At 54.4% G+C, this 18897-nt stretch overlaps 1 protein-coding gene across 1 annotated transcript in view; it reads left to right on the top strand.

Moving 5' to 3' along the window:
• Positions 1-18897, top strand: part of RPS6KA2 (ribosomal protein S6 kinase A2) — a 242493-nt gene that overhangs the window by 28710 nt on the left and 194886 nt on the right. Inside the window, exon 3 of the mRNA XM_066372859.1 lies at positions 12452-12502. Coding sequence (XP_066228956.1) covers positions 12452-12502 — 51 coding nt within the window. The remainder of the gene's footprint in view (positions 1-12451; positions 12503-18897) is intronic.

Here is an 18897-nt window from a genome sequence, read left to right as displayed (position 1 = left end):
GGCACGCTGCAGGCCCCCCACATGCCCTGGGGCACGCTGCAGGCCCCCCACATGCCCTGGGGCACACTGCAGGCCCCCCACATCTCCTGGGGCACGCTGCAGGCCCCCCACATCTCCTGGGGCACGCTGCAGGCCCCCCACACGCCCTGGGGCACACTGCAGGCCCCCCACATCTCCTGGGGCACGCTGCAGGCCCCCACACGCCCTGGGGCACACTGCAGGCCCCCCACATGCCCTGGGGCACACACATCCCCCCTCACCCCTCACCCTCACATCTCTCAGAGGGAGAAGAAGGAGACGGCAATTTTTCTAGACTGTGTGGGATGCTGTCTGCAGAACGATGTTTAATTCATGTTCCATCTTCATAGAAAGTGATTTGGGGGCCGTTCTGTCTCTAATCGCTCATGTACAAGAAACAGCACGTCCTCAGAGCTCTCTCTTCTTCTTCTCTGTACCACGGAGGGCCGTCTCGGCGGCGTGAGGCTGAGCTTGTCCTGCACGAATGCGGGCGTGTGACGCCCCCTGAGCCTTTGTCACCAAGCCCCCTCTTTCTTTGGCTTCTGTGAATAAGAACGAGCAGTTTAAAAAGAAAGGTGCTTGTCTTTGCGCCGGTGCCTTCAAATGCCAGAGCGTGTGCTTTTCAGGTGAGACGCTTAGAAATATTGCCTCTTTGTTCTGTACTGGTTCGTAGAGCCAGCATTTTAAAAGGGTCCTTGATGATAATTGGTTTTACAATTTTTTTTTTTTTTTTTTTTTTAGAAAACTTGATGCCTTCCAAGTGGTGTTTTTTAATGAGAAGATTCTGGAGTAATCAGATGTTTTAAGCATAAAACTGTATCCCTGGAAAACTTTAATATAGGTTTGTAACGGTAAAATCTGTGCACACTAGTCACAAGGCGGTAGTCAGGAACCGTCCATCAGTCAGTCAGCTAACAGTTAATGCCAGGCTGAATGCAAGGTGCCAGGCATCATCACAGCTGAGGTACAGGACAGCCTGACCTAAACATCCCCACGTCGAGGTGCTGGGGGGCAGAAGGACGGACAGTCCAGTCCAGGCATGACTCTGTAACCCACACTTCCTCCTGTGGTCATTTTTATTTTTAATTTTAAATTTTATTTAGAAAACTAACTTTAACAGGGTGACATTGATCAATAAGTTGTAACTTTAAAATACTCCCTTTAGGAAAAAAAAACAAAACAAGACAACCCTCCAAAGATGTTTCTTTATAGTCAAGGTAAATCTTGTATTCTATAGGCTATGTGTTGACTTGAGTGTCCCCAAGAGAGGTTGGTTCATCCCAAACTCAGGACCTGTGACTGTGAGCCTATTTGTTTTTTGTTTGGTTTTGTTTTGTTTTTGTATTTTTCTGAAGCCTGAAATGGGTAGAGACAGTCAGACAGACTCCCACATGCGCCCGACCGGGATCCACCCAGCACGCCCACCAGGGGGCGACGCTCTGCCCACCAGGGGGCGATGCTCTGCCCCTCCGGGGCGTCGCTCTGTTGCGACCGGAGCCACTCTAGCGCCTGGGGCAGAGGCCAAGGAGCCATCCCCAGCGCCCGGGCCATCTTTGCTCCAATGGAGCCTCGGCTGCGGGAGGGGAAGAGAGAGACAGAGAGGAAGGAGAGGGGGAGGGGTGGAGAAGCAAATGGGCGCTTCTCCTGTGTGCCCTGGCTGGGAATCGAACCTGGGACCTCTGCATACCAGGCCGATGCTCTACCACTGAGCCAACCGGCCAGGGCCCTGTGAGCCTCTTTGGAAATAGAGAGTTGACAGAGGGAACCTCGCTGAGGTCCTGAGGGTGGCTGTAATTCAATATGACCGGAGTCCTTCTAAGAAGAGGAGAGGCACAGAGACGGAGGGCCCTGCGAGGGCAGGGGCGGAGATTGGAGCGATGCCGCCACAAGCCAAGGACCGCTGGCCACTCCCAGGGGCTGGAGGAGGCAAGGAAGGACCATCCACAGGTCTCAGGAGGAGGGTACAGACCTGGATCCCCGACTTCTGGCCGCCAGAACTGTGACTCAGGGTCTACATGGCTTTAAGCCACCCCGTTTGTGATCCTTTGTTATGACTGTGCGACAATCTATTACAATACAATTACCGATACAATCAATTCCAAGTGAGCCTGGACACAGATTATGAAATGTAGACTGAATTCCTTAAACAGACCCCCCTAGAGTCTGGGCAGAGTCCCCACAGGAAGCTGGGGGAGGGGGCGTTGGCTCTGAGGTTTGCTCAGGAGCAGACCCCCCTAGAGTCTGGGCAGAGTCCCCACAGGAAGCTGGGGGGGCGTTGGCACTGAGGTTTGCTCAGGAGCGCTGAGCTCCAACCACTGGACCTCCTGCCACACCTCAGCCCCGTGAGTTAGGGACAGGACCCAGGGGGACACACAGAGGTCTCAGGAGTTAGTTTGAAGCACGGGGTCAGGAGCCAGTGACCTTCTGGTCACAATTTCATCAACTGACCGCTACACAATCCAGTGTGAGTGTTCCTGCTTAAAGACACCATATTCAGTGCATGTTGTGGCATCAATAACATTGAACTTGGGCCCCAGGGAAGCGTCTCTGACCCGTGTTTTCCCCATGAGGCCCGTCACGACCTTCCCACACGCAGGACACTAGACAATGCTTCCGCTCCGGGCTTGGAGGCCATTTTCAACAGCAGGCTCACCAATAAAATACAGAAATCATAGCACCACGTGGACCACGAGGAGGACAGGTGTGAGCTGGCCAAGGAGGGCCGAGCGTCGCCCGTGTCCGACTTCCGCTGAGAATGGACACTTTGGGCGACTTCTGTTTTGCGTCCTCTGTGCACGTCCGCGAGTGACGGTGAAAACAGATAGCGCCGTGACTGCTTAGTCTGGGGTTACGAGTAAATCCTACCGAGTAGCCCATTCACAAATACAGGAGCCGCTAACGGTGAGGGTCAGCGGTGTCGGCTCAATTCGCGCTCATCGCTACGCTCCTTGCGCGGAGTTCACGCACCAGGCAGAACGAAGCGCACGACACGAGGGCGGACGCGTAGGAACTGGGAAACGTGGCGGAGAGAACGCTCTTGGGGGCGAGCTCAGGCTAAGGCGGCGAGGGGCACACAGTGACGGGTGGGCAGTGCTGAGGTCCCGGGCGGTGAAATCAACCCCCGTGCGAAGTCACAGAAGAGAACTGGGAGGTGTTAACTCTTCCATCGTAACCTCACCGTGTCCGCCGCCTGGGCACTCCCGTGGCACGCGCCCCCGTCCTGCCCTGTGATGTGGTTTTGCCAGGTCTCACCGTGTCCTTCTGACTCACTTGCTGTCACTGTCCCAGCCCTCGGCTCTGAGCATCTGTCAACCTCTCACCAGCTGCCCGGACCTCAGGGTACTTGCTCTGTCCGATTCTGGTTTCCTGAGAGAACACAGGGTCCTCCTGGATTCCTGTTGTGCAGAGACGCTTTCTGTACCGTTTTGGAGTGCCTGACCTGTATTCTGGTGCTCCCCATTGCCCGGAGAGCACCCACAGCCGTGCCCACCACCACCACGCGTGGACCTGGGTGTGGATGTGTTGTGGGTCGCGGTATGCGGCTCGATTGCCACCTTCATCACTTAGTCTTTTCCCACGTCTAGCCTATCAGATCCTTTCAATGCATTCATTTCTTTTTTTTTTTTTTTAAAGTAGACACAATTAAATTATTGCAAAACCGAGGACGGCCCTCTCAGTAAAACCATTCACCAAAGTGCCGGCGGCCTGAATTCGGTCCATCTCCACAGTGTCCGTTACTGGCACGCGGCTGGAGTCCGTGAACGGCCAGGTGTCTCCGTCTCACCCTCGTTTCTGCTACACCTAGAACGGGGGCGTTCATCCAGCCCTTTGCAGTGACATTTTAATCCTTTTCATCTCTTCCTGTCTTAAAAGCTGACGTGGGGAGACCTGTCTCCGTGTTACTGCAGTATGAATATTTTCTGCAGTTATAGGACGAAGGCGTCTGTTTCCAGTATTTCTCGCAAAATAGAATCTTTTCCCCCTGGGCTAGATGATGGAGGTCAGGGAGGTGGGATTTGAAGCCATCCTGGGTACACGGCGACCACCCAGACATGTGCTGGTAGCTCATTCTCATGGTTCATGTTTCTCCCCGAGTCTCTTCCTCCTTTTTTTTCTTTTTAACAACTGACATCAGACCCAGCTCAGGAATGCAGTAGGAACCAGAGTGTGGACGGGGGCTACCCACAGTCCTCGGGGAGCTGGCTATGGCTCCACCCCTGCCCTTGTCCTGGGGCAGTCAATGCAGCCGCTGCCCAAAAGGTGGCTGTCGCTCCAGCCTTGTTCCGGGACCCCTGCTGTGTCAGCTCATTGCACCCATGTCCATCCGCTGAGTCAGGGCTCAGATGACTCATCGACTTAGAAAATGTGTCTAGGACTCCTAAGGACTGGGACCGAGAGAAACGTGGTCTGTTTCCAGGGTTTAAATGAGTTCATTACGTCAGAGACACCAGCGCTGCTAGGACCCAAACAGGCACCTGATTCTTTTTTTAAAAAGGGGACCCACAGTCCCGATGGGGCTGCTCAGCTAGTCCCAACCCCGCCCTTCACAGCCCGTGGGGTCACCTAAGCTGGAGCACAGGACAAGGAGACACCAGATAAGCCATCTGAAAGTGAGTTTGATCCTGGCCAGTGGCTTAGTGGATAGAGTGTCTGCCCAGTGTATGGACGTCTCAGGTTTGACTCTGGTCAGGGCATGCAAGAGAAGTGACCACCTACTTCCTCATTCTCCGCCCTTATCTTCCTCTTCCCCTCCTGCAGCCAGTGGCTCGACTGGTTCAAGTGTGGCTCCGGGCACTGACGATAGCTCCATTGGTGTGCATCAGCCTCAAGCACTAAAAATAGCTTGGTACTCAAACATCAGCTCCAGATGGAGTTGCCGGGTGGATCTCAGTCAGGGCGCATGCTGGAGTCTGTCTCACTATCTCCTCTCCTCTCCCATAAATAAAAAAAAATGAATAAATAAATAAAAGTGAGTTTTATTAGCTACCAAGGGGGTAGCTTCTGGCATTTAAAATATATTGCTAATTCAGAATACAAGTGCTGCGTGACCTTTAAGCAGTTCCCCGAAGTCCAAAATGCGACAGCATACCTAATAACCCACCATCATCCTTTCAAAAGAAAGGTTACAACGAAAATGCTTTTCTCTGAGCAGGTGGAAAAACCTTGTGGTTCCTTCTAATCCTGAACTCCGATTTCCATCCTCCCTACTCCTGTAGACTGTCACCCTAATGTCATACGCGTGGGCGCTTGATCAACGGTCTTTTATTCACCGCCTCATACTCTTGCAGTAAAAAATCTGTTCGTAAATGGAAACTGACGTTTAAATTCCATGCTCGGTAACTGCAAGGCTCTGTTAACTTTCTCTTGGATTTATTACCATCATAGCATCGGGATAAAATTGAGTCAAATAAAATGTATTTTTTAAATGCCGGTAGTTATTAAATGTAACAAGCGACACAGCTGCTGGAAACCCCGAGCACGGGGCTGAGGGAGACGGCCCCAGGTTGAGGCGTGGGGTGCAGCAGCCACGAGGCCGGCTCGGTGTCACGGCGTCCTCTCGTGCCCGTTCTCGTGAGCTGAACCAACGCGCTCCCATCGACAGGAACGCAAGGTGGGAACGCAGAGAGGTCTGTGATAATGACAACATCACGACGTCCTCCTTTCAAGCCCTTGTGCCGAAACCCACCTTGTGATTGTTCCAGACGATTGTTTTCAAAGCTCCATCGGCTGACAGTTTGCACAGAGGCCCCTGCAGCTGTGCTGAGAGCCAAGACGTGGAGACGGCGGGGCGTGCTGAGGACGGGTCCCTTCGTCGTCGGAGTCCAGGGAGCACTCACCCTTCCACGGGGTCTCAGCTGGGGCGGGGGGAGGGGGGAGGGTTCATGCCCCAGAAAACTGCATGGGGAGGGAGATGTGTGTGGGGGGGAGGTGACAGGTGAGCCCTTCTTGTGAAAAGGGGAACAAGAGATTATGAGGAGGAGGTAGAAAAGGAGAAGTGGGCGGAGGATTTCTTAGATGGCTTTTAGCAAACGGTATCTGGAAAGTACAGCTAATTGCTTTAAAAATACTGTACCCATAGAGCCCTGGCGGGGGGAGGGGGAGGGTCTCGCTCCAAGTGCAGGGCCAGCACCCAGTCGGGTCCGGGCACAGCCTGCAGGGAGAGCCAGGCAGGTGACAGTAGTCTGCACTCAGGTCGGCAGGGGTCACTCGGGACGTGCTGGGGGATGCTCAGGAATGACCTCGTTTGGCACGTGGGCACTGAACGGGAGTGCCAGCGGTGTCTACGTGCAGCGGTGGAGGGCTCACGCTCACACCTCTGGGTGTTTTGTGCCGGGCAGCACGGTGCTGACTTTTCTGCAGTAGCTAACGCTCCGTGCTGGAAGCCACCTCTCTCTCTGGTTCTTGAACAGGTCACATTCCCCCAGCACGTGCGAACAGAACCAGACACGGTGGTGACAGCTCACCTATCCAGGCGGTAACAGTTCACTCGATTCAGCCGGGGAGACGGTGCATGGAGACCCAGCAAGCTCATTGCATGCTCAGCGGATACAGCCAGTTCTGAGTGGACACCCCCAGCAGCCAGAGGCGATTTCCACGCCCCGCCCTTCCTTAACCCACAGGATGTGGACCCAGCCCCTGTCCTGGCTCGGTCTCGTCTTGTCTCTTCCCTCCGCCCCGCTCCGGACTGCCTGGCAGTCCAGGCTCAGGCACAGGATCTGGTGGCTTAGTCCCACCCAGCGCCTGCACCCCACACCTGATTCTCCACGTGCAGCATCCACGCGTCTCTGAGCGCTGAGCTCCTCCAGGGAGCCATGGTGCTTAGCTGGGTGCAGGGGACCAGAGGGGCACATCTTCATGATTACCTGCTGTCTTGCAGGGGTCGTCAAACTTTTTATAAAAACCGCCCACTTTTGCAGTGCTGGTCAACCTGGTCCCTACCGCCCACTAGTGGGCGGTCCAGCTTTCATGGTGGGCCAATCGCAGCGCTGTTTGGTTGCTCGGTAGGGACCAGGTTGACCAGCACTGCAAAAGTGGGCGGTTTTTATAAAAAGTTTGACGACCCCTGGTGGGCGGGCAGGGGATGAGTGACAGGAGCCATGGCTGGGTAGCGGCTCTTCGATGTCCCAGGGTCATGTTCCATCTCCCTTTGGGGACCAGTTTTAACGACTTGTAGCTGTAGGATTTTCGAGTGGAATCAATTGTGTGCGTGCGTTGTGTTCTGTTAACTTAAAGGCCACGTGGGTTTCGTTTTCCCCGTTTGGGACGAATGAAACAGCTTCGACACAGCCACCAGCTCGGTAAAAGCCCAGCTGGGATGTGCAGACCCTTGTCTGTCCCGGATGGGCTCACGTCGGGAGTCCCAGACGTTGACCGGCCAGAGCGGGGTTTTCCTTCGGTTTTATAAATACACGCAGCGCACCCTGGTATTCTCCCTGCTTCGAGGAGGAGCACGGTGCGTTGTGAGGAAGGAAGTGGACGAGGATAAAGAAAACATCTGACGTCACCTCGCTGTAACAAAGCGGGCGATTTCTTCACCTCGTGACCGTGTTCCGGGCCTCTCTACCTGCAGTCCACCACGCACACCCACCGTGCCCTCGAGGCCAGCACCTGCGTAGGCGTCTGTGTGCTCACGTCACCGCAGTTTGTGTAACTTATCGACACCGACTCCTACGTTTTACAAGGTTTTCTTAACGTTTTATAACTTTTCCTCAAGGCTCTCAAATATTTTTAATAAAGGCAGACATTCCCATTGCGCGGCTATAATCTGTTTTTCCAAGGGTCTGTTGGTGAATATTTGGGCAAATGGTCCGTGTCTCGCCATTATAGAATCACTATAAATAAACATCCACATGCACAGTCATTTTTCCTTCGGATCAACTATAGGTTATTGGGTCAAATAATTTTTTTTTTTTTTTTTTTTTACATAAATGCTTATTTTACATCTTAGAAGTCTTATGCAAAACGATGTGTTAGGGCTGATTTGGGAAGGACATTTTACTTCCTGGGGTGAGTTTTCTCTACAGACCTTGGGCTGTGCGCACAGGTAATAGCCGTGGGCGTCAGCGTTCCTGGCTGGGCACTGCCACCGAGACCAGCGCCCCTGGGGAGTCCTGCCCGTGTGTCCCGGTCTCGGCCTTCTGGGACTCCTCTCTCCTGCCATCTGGTGGCCGTGCTGAGAGCAGTCACTCAACAGATAAAAAGGTAGCCAAAATTAAGCATAAAAGGACGTAAAGGGGGTACTGATGAGTTGGAACACAACTGCTAAACATCTAGCATGGTATCATTTATTTCTGGGGTTTTTTTTTTCTCTTTTGATATGTGGATTTTTTTTGCATGTTTTTTTTTTCTCCAGTGATGTCGAAAGTATGCATTCTTTAAAAACACTTTAGCTTTTTAAAATTTATATTTCTATAAAAAGCCACATACCTATGATCCTAGCACTGTTTGAAATAAATTTAAAAATACTTTTTTACATTTATAGTTTTCTTTCTCCACCAAGTATTTGTTATTATAATATTTTATTGTTATTGTTATTAGGAATTTTTTTTTAAAAATCTCTGTTATCATTAATACATTATTTTGTGTCTTTTCTACATCATTTGCTTGCATTTTTATAGCCTTAGTAGCAACTATTATGCTCAACTAATTCTACGATTGACTGACTTTGCTTCCTGCTAGGCAGTTATCTGTAAATTCTCCTTTCTTATATATTTTATTTTGAATTAGGGTTTATTAAACTAGGGTCCTTTTTAAGGTAATTCTTCTGGGGTAAGAACGTGAATGCTACCATGTATCTCCGCCTCCCCTCTGAAATTCATATGTTGAAACCGTTATCCTGGTGTGTGGGTGTTAGGAGGCGGGGCCTCTGGGTGGGGTTGAGTCATGTAGGTGGGGAGCTCCTGAGAATTTGATGGATGTCTTTATCAATGGGACCCCAGAGAGCGCCTTCTGCCTCTTCCTTCCACGCGAGGGCGCAGGGAGGGGCCAGCCAGCTCTGAGCGAGGAAGAGGCCACTCACCAGAACCCCGCACACTGGCACCGTGACCTTGGACGTCCAGCCCCCAGACTCTGAGAAATAACATTCATTTTTTATTTTATTTATTTTATTTTTTATTATTTTATGACAGAGAGAGACAGAGAGAGGGACAGATCGGGACAGACAGACAGGAAGGGAGAGAGATGAGAAGCATCAATTCTTCATTGTGGCATCTTAGTCGTTCATTGATTGATTTCTTATATGTTTCTTGACCGGGGGGCTACAGCAGACCAAGTGACCTTGCTCAAGCCAGTGACCTTGGGTTCAAGCTGGTGGTCTTTTGCTCAAACCAGATGAGCCCGCGCTCACGCTGATGACCTCGGGGTTTCAAACCTGGGTCCTCCGCGTCCCAGTCTGACACTCTGTTCACTGCGCCACCGCCTGGTCAAGCATAACTTTCATTCTTGACGAGCCACCAGTCTGTCAATGTTGTCACAGCAGCCCGAGCTGAGGAAGACGGGCGGTGAATCGAGACTTTCTGTCTGTTGTCCTAAGTCTGAATAACAGCTGGTTTGACTAGAGAACTCTTGGGCCACAACGTGTTTCTCTTAAAACTCTGAAATGCAGGGGTTTTTTGTTTGTTTGTTCTTGTTTTTTGCGATTACAAGTGCCGTCTCTTTAAATCATTTCCTGCTGCTCAGCCAAAGCACTGTGACATTGTGTCTGCTGCTCTTGTGCCCGCTAGCCTTTCCGTGGTCTCTGGTTAGCGCGAACAGATCGCTGGCGTGACCCCCTGCATGTTACAGAGAGGCGTGCTGTCTGCGAACCGTCAGCGCTTTACCCGACTCTCCCCAGTGTGTTCTCCTCCGTTTCCTTCACCCGTGCGTGCCGAGTCGCCACCCTCTTACGCCGCTCGCCTGCGGTCTGCGGTCTCCGCTCCACCATTGCGCTGCCCTGGCCACCGGTCACCGGTCGCCGCCGTCTCTTCCCAGGGCGCGCCGTCTCCTGGGGTTTCTGAGACCTCTGGTGCTGAGCGCACCCTCCAGCCTCGCTCGGACTTCCAGGCAAGGTGCTGGCGGCCCGGCGTCTCACTGTGGTCAGGAGGTGCCTGTGCCTGCGTCTGCCGGGCGACCTGGGGGTGTCCCTGGTGTAGACTGACTTTCACGTGAAACTGCTGCTGCCATTATACAATCATGTCCCAACTCAGGGGAGGCACAGGTCCGGCATGTCCATTTATCTGGGATGACTTAAAACTATCGTTTAACCTGAGCCCAAGACAAGCTAGGTCAGCTTCCGTGTTTGTCTTACGCTGACCAGCTGACCCCTTCCCCAAAGCCGGGCTCCTGACGGTCCCAGCTTCGCGCAGGGCCGGGTCCCCTCCCCCTGTACCGCCATGGGTGTTACTGCCTAAGCCCGAATAACAAAAAAGGCAAACAACACCATTTCAGAAAGGGCAAAGGACTTGAATAGACGTTTCTGCAAAGAAGCTGCACAGATGTCCAGCCAGCGCGTGAAAAGATGCTCATCACACTGAGCATTAGGTAAACGCAGAGTCATGCCACTCAGGGGTCTTCAAACTTTTTATAAAAACCGCCCATTTTTGCAGTGCTGGTCAACCTGGTCCCTACCGCGCAACCAAACAGCGCTGCGATTGGCCCACCATGAAAGCTGGACCGCCCACTAGTGGGCGGTAGGGACCAGGTTGACCAGCACTGCAAAAGTGGGCGGTTTTTATAAAAAGTTTGACGACCCCTGATAGGATGGCAGTAATTATATTAGTGATAATAATAATAGAAAATGAGAGGTTTTGAGTAAGATGGCGGAGAAATGGGAACCCTTGTGCACTGCTGGAGGAAATGGGAGGGGGCGGGGCTGACATCGGGACACCCCTTTTCCAGTCATGGCCTGTCCCCCGCTGAGAGCGGTCACTCTCGTCCTCTTGGCCGGCTTCACCTAGAAAAGTCTCAGGCCACAACCCAGGAGCAGCCAGCGGCTGGAGAGGGCGGCTCTGCGGGTGGACGCTGCAACATCACCCACGAGCCCGATAGAGTCGAGAGACCCGGAAGGCGCCAGGGGTCCCCAGGGGGAGGGGAGGGGGGCCTTGCAGGGAGACGCAGGTTAAGGGAAACAGATTCGCCTTTTCTGCAACGTGGGCCGCGAGTGGAATTAGCAGCCCTTCCCCTGGGAGCACGTGGGGAGGCCCCACAGAACCAAGGCCCTGGGGACACCGCTGGCTGTGTCCTCTGCTGCCACCTCCTGGTGGACTTGGTGTGGCTGCACCACCGTCCACACTAGCCGGCCAGCAGCGGCAGGACTGTGAGACTCCAGCACGTATGTGGGGGGCGGGGGCGGTGTGGGGGGTGTTGGCTGCAGCCACCCACCATCCCAGCACACGTTAGGGAATCCATAGGGCAGAGAACCGTCTGGAGGCCCCCAACGTCTCACATAAACCGTTTAGGTCATTTCTCAATGGTTTCGAAACAGCGGACCGCGACGTGGATGTCTGGCCGGGTTTTCTGTGAGAAATAGAACGCGGTCCTCTTGTCTGTGTCCCGCGGCGCCCCCTGCTGCTGCTCCTGTGCCACGGCGCCCCCACGAGCCAGATAGCAGCACCCCTGTCGGAAATGAGGACAGTTAGGTCTGTTCAGACGCCTCGGGGCGGAGGGGGTGAGGGTGGGGGCAAGAGCGGAAAGCTCACCGACGAGAGAAACGGGTGCCAGTGTCCTCAGAGAAGGGCGCGCTGTCCTGGGGGCCTCCAGTTCGGGAAGCCCCTTTATTTCTCTACGTCATTGTCACTGGCAGCGGTGACTGATGGCTACTGTATGCTGGGTCCTGAAAACGTCCCCCCCCTTTCTCCCAGCGGCCCCCACAAGGTAGGCTGTGCCTCAGCATGACTTGGCAAACGGGAAACCGAGGCCGGTGGACTGGCCGGTGGTCTGGTCGGTGCCGGCACTTGGGCTGAACCGCTGGGACGGACCGTGACTAGCCTTGTGATTGGGGTGCACGTTAGTGCGTGTGCAGGTTAGACATCTTTGCTCCCCGAGAGCGGGAAGGAATGCCGTGGATAGAATGGCTAGAAGTCCCCATCAGATGTCAGCCCCGATCCGTGAGGGACCAGGGTAAGTAACATTGTATACGGAGATGAAACAAGTGTCTTTTCTGGCTGAGCTCTGAGGTTAGCAGTGCGTACACCATCACTTCCTCTGGCTGAGTGTAAGCATTGCACAAAATGTTTGCAAGTTCCCTTCTTTTGGGAACTTGCTAACGGGCTTCCTGACAGCAAGAAAGAGAAGAAGCTCCCCAGACTATTGAGAACCATGTGGAGATTAGTATTTAGGAGCAAAAAATGCCCAGCCGTGGTGAGTGCCTGTGTCCCTGTCCTTGCTGACGAAGCTGCTTGTGGCCCGTGACATCCGGTGACTTAAAGAATTCTCTCTTCACTTTCTGCTTGAACAGGACAAGAGGGACTCGACCTCACAGGAGGCAAGACCGGCCGCGCCTGTCGAGGTAAGAAACACGCCCGTTGGCTTGCTTCTCTGTGCAAATAGGAGTCACTTTTTTTTTAAGTTAGCTGTAGAAGTCTTTCATCCATTTCCTCAATTTTTTTTATTTTTTACACTGCCCAAAGTCCAACAGAGCCGTCTGTGCATGTGTTTGGAAGAACGGAGCTCGACGTAGCGCCGTGGAAAGTGTTTGACGTCCTGAGTGACATGGTTTTCGGGGCCTTGGGTTGGGCGATGCTGTCTGTGTGCAGCAGGGGTCTGCTTGGTGCCAAACGCCGGAAATGTCCTGCCTTCTGTTAAAAGACTGGGAGTTTTATTCTGCATGTGTGTGCCCAGAGGAGGGGAGATCATCTACAGCAGTGGTCCCCAACCCCCAGGCCGTGGGCCAGTACCGGTCCGTGGGCCATTTGGTACTGATCTGCAGAGAAAGAATAAATAACTTACATTATTTTCATTTTATTTATATTTAAGTCTGAACTATGTTTTAAAAAATGACCAGATTCCCTCTGTTACATCCGTCTAAGACTCACTCTTGACGCTTGTCTCAGTCACGTGATACATTTATCCATCAAACCCTAAAGGCCAGTCTGTGAAAATATTTTCTGACATTAAACTGGTCCATGGCCCAAAAAAAGGTTGGGGACCATTGATCTATAGAACAGTGTGCTTTTAAAAATCCTGCCAGGCTCTTTCCCAGAAAGCTGGAGTTACAAACGGCAAAAGAGGCGGCAAAACAAGACGAATGGGCCCGGTCTGTCTGCCCGCAGGCGGTGGGTGGGTGGTCCACCAGCTCTCTCAGCCCCCCACACGCGGCATACGGGTTCCCATTGGATTCCTCTCTGGGAATCGGGCCCCCAAATGGTCATATGAGGTGGAGGTGGATTTCTGGTGGTATTTCAAGCAGCTATGAGGTTGGCATGGTGACATTCTTCCTGGTGGGTACGGTGCTGGGTGCACTGGAGAAGCTGTGGCCTCGGTGACCGTCTGGCTGAGTGTCACTGCGGTCACTGCGGTCACTGCGGGAGTGGCAGGTATGGAAGTCCCGGCCGGGCGTCTTTAGTCAGAACGAGAATGTAGTTTTATGCATTCACATAAATGAAACAAAAGTACTCCTGGTTTTCTGTGTATTTAACAGCTTTCTTTTCCTTTATTCAGTGAGAGGAGGGGAGGCAGTCAGACAGACTCTTGCACACGCCCGATCAGGATCCACCCAGCATGCCCACCAGGGGGCGATGCTCTGCCCATCTGGGACATCGCTCTGTTGCAACCAGAGCCACCCCAGTGCCTGAGGCAGAGGCCATGGAGCCATCCTCAGCGCCCGGGCCAACTTTGCTCCAATGGAGCCTCGGCTGCGGGAGAGGAAGAGAGAGACAGAGAGGAAGGAGAGGGGGAGGGGTGGAGAAGCAGATGGGCACCTCTCCTGTGTGCCCTGGCCGAGAATCAAACCAGAGACTTCCACATACCGGGCAGACGCTCTACCATTGAGCCAACCGGCCTGGGATGGCAGCTTTCTAGTAGCCCTGCGTCCCTGGCCTTGTGAAGGTGAAGATGTGGGCTGCCCTGTGCGGGCTGGGGCTCCATGGAGACGCAATCGGCTTCTTGACAGCTCACCATGGGCCTGTGAGTCCTCAGGGCTGGTACCTAGGGCCTGTGAACCTGGGGCCAAGGCCGCAGGGTCGGTGAGAGCGTGACCGCACCCTGGCTGCTGACTGCTGCCCGTCCCCACCACCGAGTCCGCTGTCTTACTTTGTTTGCACACTTGGCTTCTAACAAGCCTGCCACAAAGAACTGGGTGGAAATAAAAAAAGTTTCTGTGGTGGTCAATGAACACTTGACTCGGAAAGGGGCTGTGAGCACACAGTTCCGTGTACAGCGATGTGCTGTGGCGTTGGGCACCTGAGACCCGTGTGATTATGTTAACCAGCGTCACCCCAATAATGTCCATAGAAAGAAGGTTTCTTGTACAGATTAGATTTCCTCATTAGACAGAAACAGCACGTCGGTCGACTGGGAGGTTGGTGGGGACGATGGACGGGGATGTAAAGCCTCCAGGTGGCCGCGATTCTTTTAGCTGAGCGACGAGGAGCGTGTCTGCCTCCTCGTCTGAAACAAATCACGGAAACAAGGCCTGTGGCGGTGGGAGGAGGCAACCCCCTCCCTTCTGTCCCCGTGACCTCCTGTCAGTCGAGTGGGACCCTGTTCAAGAAGAAGACGAGGCACCGCTAGGTGGCGATTTTTAGCAAAACTTGGGCTTTATACCGACGGGCGAGGAGCGCTGTCTCTTGAAAAGATAAAAATCGAAAGGGATGGTTTTCCATGGACCATCCGTGTTCACGCTGAGGGGGCCCCGCGGAACGGGAGGGGCAACTCCCAGCACCCAGCGTGTTTCTTTCCCTTGGTCACAGAAACGCACGCAGGCAGGTCGAACGAGAATGTGCCCAGTGGGTCATCAGAACCGGGTGCCCCTCTCAGTGGTCACCCTGAAGCACTCCCTAGAAATCAGTGACCAGTCCTGCCAGGTGGCCCCAGTTAGAGCCATGGCCCAAGAGGGGGCGTAGTTTCCATCAGGACCCTGCCTGCTGGTCACATCATACGTCAGGACCCTGGAGAGAGCCCCGGGGGGCCGTGTGGCAGCAGCCCGGACTCCGTCTGCTCCCCCCACTCCAACCAGGACATGGCCGTGTTTTCAGCTTCGCCTTGAACATGCCTGACCAGAGGCCCTTCTGAGGTTTGGGACAAAAAAGCACCAACCTCCCAGCGCCACCCGGGAATAGTCTGGAAACACAAGCCAGAGAGGCTGCGGGGGGGGGGGGGGGTGAGTCGTCTGCCCCTCCCCTGACGTCCTCTCTGCCCGTCTACGTGGTGAGCCGGCCGTCACACCGCCTGAGAGGGTCACGCCCCCCGTGTACGATCTGGGCGCAGACGTAGCGGCTGGGGCCGACGCGGGTGGACTGCACCTCTGACGAGGAACCGTCCGGTTTTACCCGGACCACGTGGCGGCTGTCTGGGTGGGTAACAGATGTGTCTGTATCTGTTCTTCTGCGTGCCTCCCCAGGTGGGCAGTTTACCAGCTCACTGAATTTTCTCTTTCTCTGTGGATTCACTCTTGACTCGTTTTATATACATATACATATACATATACATATACATATACATATACATATACATATACATATATACGGGAGGGTGTTGTGTTTGTCCTGCGTGAGGGGTCGCCGAGCAGGAGCGGTGTGTGCCTGTCGGGCTGCCTCCCCCGCCCCCCCCCCCATCCACCCATCCTTTCTCTCCTTTCTTCCTGCTTTGGAGCGAGCACGCGTGACCCCTCCCCAGGACGGACGGTCCTGCTCGGTCATCCGTTGACTTAGCGGGACTGGAGTAAGATAAAGAGGTCGTCCCCTCCGATCTCCTGCTATTTGGGGCAGAGGGAGTGGCCGCTCCTGGTCATGGCGCGGACAGGAGGCCAGGCTGCGGCTTCCGGATGGAGGGACGCGGGCTGACCACACACAGCTCGTGCCAGGCCGTGGCAGCGGGGGGAGGGGTGTATCTGTGCCGTGTGCCAGGCCGTGGCAGCGGGGGGGAGGGGTGTATCTGTGCCGTGTGCCAGGCCATGGCAGCGGGGGGAGGGGTGTATCTGTGCCGTGTGCCAGGCCGTGGCAGCGGGGGGAGGGGTGTATCTGTGCCGTGTGCCAGGCCGTGGCAGCGGGGGGAGGGGTGTATCTGTGCCGTGTGCCAGGCCGTGGCAGCGGGGGGAGGGGTGTATCTGTGCCGTGTGCCAGGCCGTGGCAGCGGGGGGAGGGGTGTATCTGTGCCATGTGCCAGGCCGTGGCAGCGGGGGAGGGGTGTATCTGTGCCGTGTGCCAGGCCGTGGCAGCGGGGGGGAGGGGTGTATCTGTGCCGTGATGCTTGTTCGATTCTTCGCTCATTTGCGCAACAATCTGCTCTTTGCCGAGAGACTTCCATAGACGAACATGGTAACTCTGGGGCTCAAACGGATCCTTTGGAAAGAACCTTAGAGAGAATTAAAACGCCTGGAACGTGGCGGCCACTTAGCCGGCACTGGTCAGACGTTAAACTGCCCGGCTTCTTTGTGCGAGTTCTCGGCACGTGGGGGCCCCCGCTGTGGGGGCTCCTGGATCCCACGCGGCCCCAGGGTGAGTCACAGAAGCAGGTTTTCAGCTTAGGATTTTGCAGCTGGAGCGTGAGCTGGCTTCTCCTCACTGACCCGGGGTCTTTCCCATCCTGGGCCAGACCGGCCCCCCAGGAAGGCTGATTTCCTGGCCCCCTCTGTCCTTCCCACCGGCTCTGTCCTCACCTCTGCTCCGACCCCCGAAGCCTAGGACCCCGGCCGGAGACGCGCTTCGCTTTCTGATGGTGCTGACGGGTGACGGTGACACGTGACATCAGAAAATGGGTCAGGCCTGGGGAATAAGATGCAGAACCCTGTGTCTCTGTCTGTCTGGGGGACAAAGAGCCTGCCGGAAGCCGCTGCTAGCTCAGCAGTCATCAAGGCCTCTGTGTCCATCCAGGTGGCTGTGAGTCGCCGTGACCCACAGCGACAGCTGCGTGGGGCCGGGGTGACGGCAGGAGGAGCCATCTCCCTCCCCGCAGACCTTGGACGCGTAAACAAGGCACCCAAGGCCCCTGGCGGTGGGCCAGGCCCCTGGGGACTGCGTGGGCCGCAGGGACAGGCAGGCGGGGTACCCAGGGAAGGTTCCAGAACTGACATCAGCAGAAGGGGACACTTGCCAAGAAAAAGGGAGCTCATCTACCTCCTCTGCGCTCTATTTATTTTCCCCTGGAATAACCACAAAAGAGGCGAACGCCATTGTTGTCATTCACCGTTGTCAACCCCAAACCCGGGAGCCCACCCGCGGAGAAACGAGGTCAGTTTCAGAGGCAGATTTGGAGTCAGGAGACGCTTGTGCTCAAGATCGGACTCTCCAGTTTCATTCTGGGCTAGCTGGAGAAAAACAGCAAACACTGGTGTTAGGGAAAAAAATGAAAGCGGAGCCCCATCTGTAGCGTATTCCACTATGTCCCAAAACAGGCAGGATTGATAGAAAAAAAAATTCCTGAGGCTTTTCAGGAAGTTCTGGGATCACAGGTAGTTTTTGTTTTTCTTCTTTGCAGTTTTTCCCATAATTTACGAAGAACTCCAAACTGCCAGCACATCATGATTGTTTAAGAAATTAGACAGTGAGTCCTGGCCGGCTAGCTCAGCAGTAGAGCGTCAGCCTGGCGTGCAGGACTCCCGGGTTCGATTCCCGGCCAGGGCACACAGGAGAAGCACCCATCTGCTGCCCCTCCCCCTCCTTCCTCTCTGTCTCTCTCTTCCCCTCCCGCAGCCGAGGCTCCATTGGAGCAAAGTTGGCCCAGGCGCTGAGGACGGCTCCATGGCCTCTGCCTCAGGTGCTAGAGTGGCTCTGGTTGAGGCAGAGCAATGCCCCAGACGGGCAGAGCATCGCCTCCTGGTGGGCGTGCCGGGTGGGTCCCGGTCGGGCGCATGCGGGAATCTGTCTATCTGTCTCCCCGTTTCCAGCTTCAGAGAAATACAAAAAAAAAAAAAAAAAGAAAAAAAAATTAAACAGTGAAGGCTCAGCTCATTCTAAAAATATTGAAACAACGATAATCAGAGGGCGATGGTGTGTCATAAGGTCTCGGGTTTGGTAACATACGGATCCTTCTCTGATCTTAGATCATTTATTTCACCAATTGAAAGTGACATTAAGTGACAGTTAGTGACAAACAGCAGGAAGAGATGTCATCAGTTCATTAACGGATGAGTCATCCCCCGCTGCTACTGATGCAGCGTGAAATTGTAATCATCATAATTACACCGCCCCTCCCCCCCCAAAAAAAAACCCCAAAGGAAACTTTCTGTTTGAAGTCTGTGACCGCCTGTGACGCTCTCCTGCCATACCCACCTCCGTTTTGACACTGACCTCCTCCGGTGAACCAAGAGGGGTGGGAAGTGGCCTTGCTCCTTTGGAACGGGCCCTGGGAACCACATCACTGGGTGGTGTGCACGCTCACCTCCCCCCACCCCCCAGCCCCTGCCACTCATCAGAAGAGCCGGTCACGACTGAGCGCCCGCCCCGGTCCCGGCCTGTTCTCCGTGGTTACCGGCTCCCTCTTATTGTTGTGTTTCGCAGAGGAGGATAGGCCGGCCACGAAACGTTGAGTCATTTGCCCTCTGCCCGCCAAACGCCCGTGCTTTGTCCTGTCCTTCAAACGAGTAAGATGCTTTTATATAAACGCTAGCTTGACGTCGTCCACCCTGTCCTTCACTGTAGGCCAGTGCTTTTCCGAACTACGATCTCGGGGTGAATAAGAGCCGCGGGAAATGGTGGCTGTCTTTTGTCGGCTCCTGGAAGTTCAACCCAGCGACTATTTCTTCTC

This window comes from Saccopteryx leptura, chromosome 3, assembly GCF_036850995.1.
Source record: "Saccopteryx leptura isolate mSacLep1 chromosome 3, mSacLep1_pri_phased_curated, whole genome shotgun sequence".
NCBI classification, from domain to species: Eukaryota; Metazoa; Chordata; class Mammalia; order Chiroptera; family Emballonuridae; genus Saccopteryx; species Saccopteryx leptura.
Note: the sequence above shows the minus strand (reverse complement) of the source record. Positions and strands in the feature narration are given on the sequence as shown.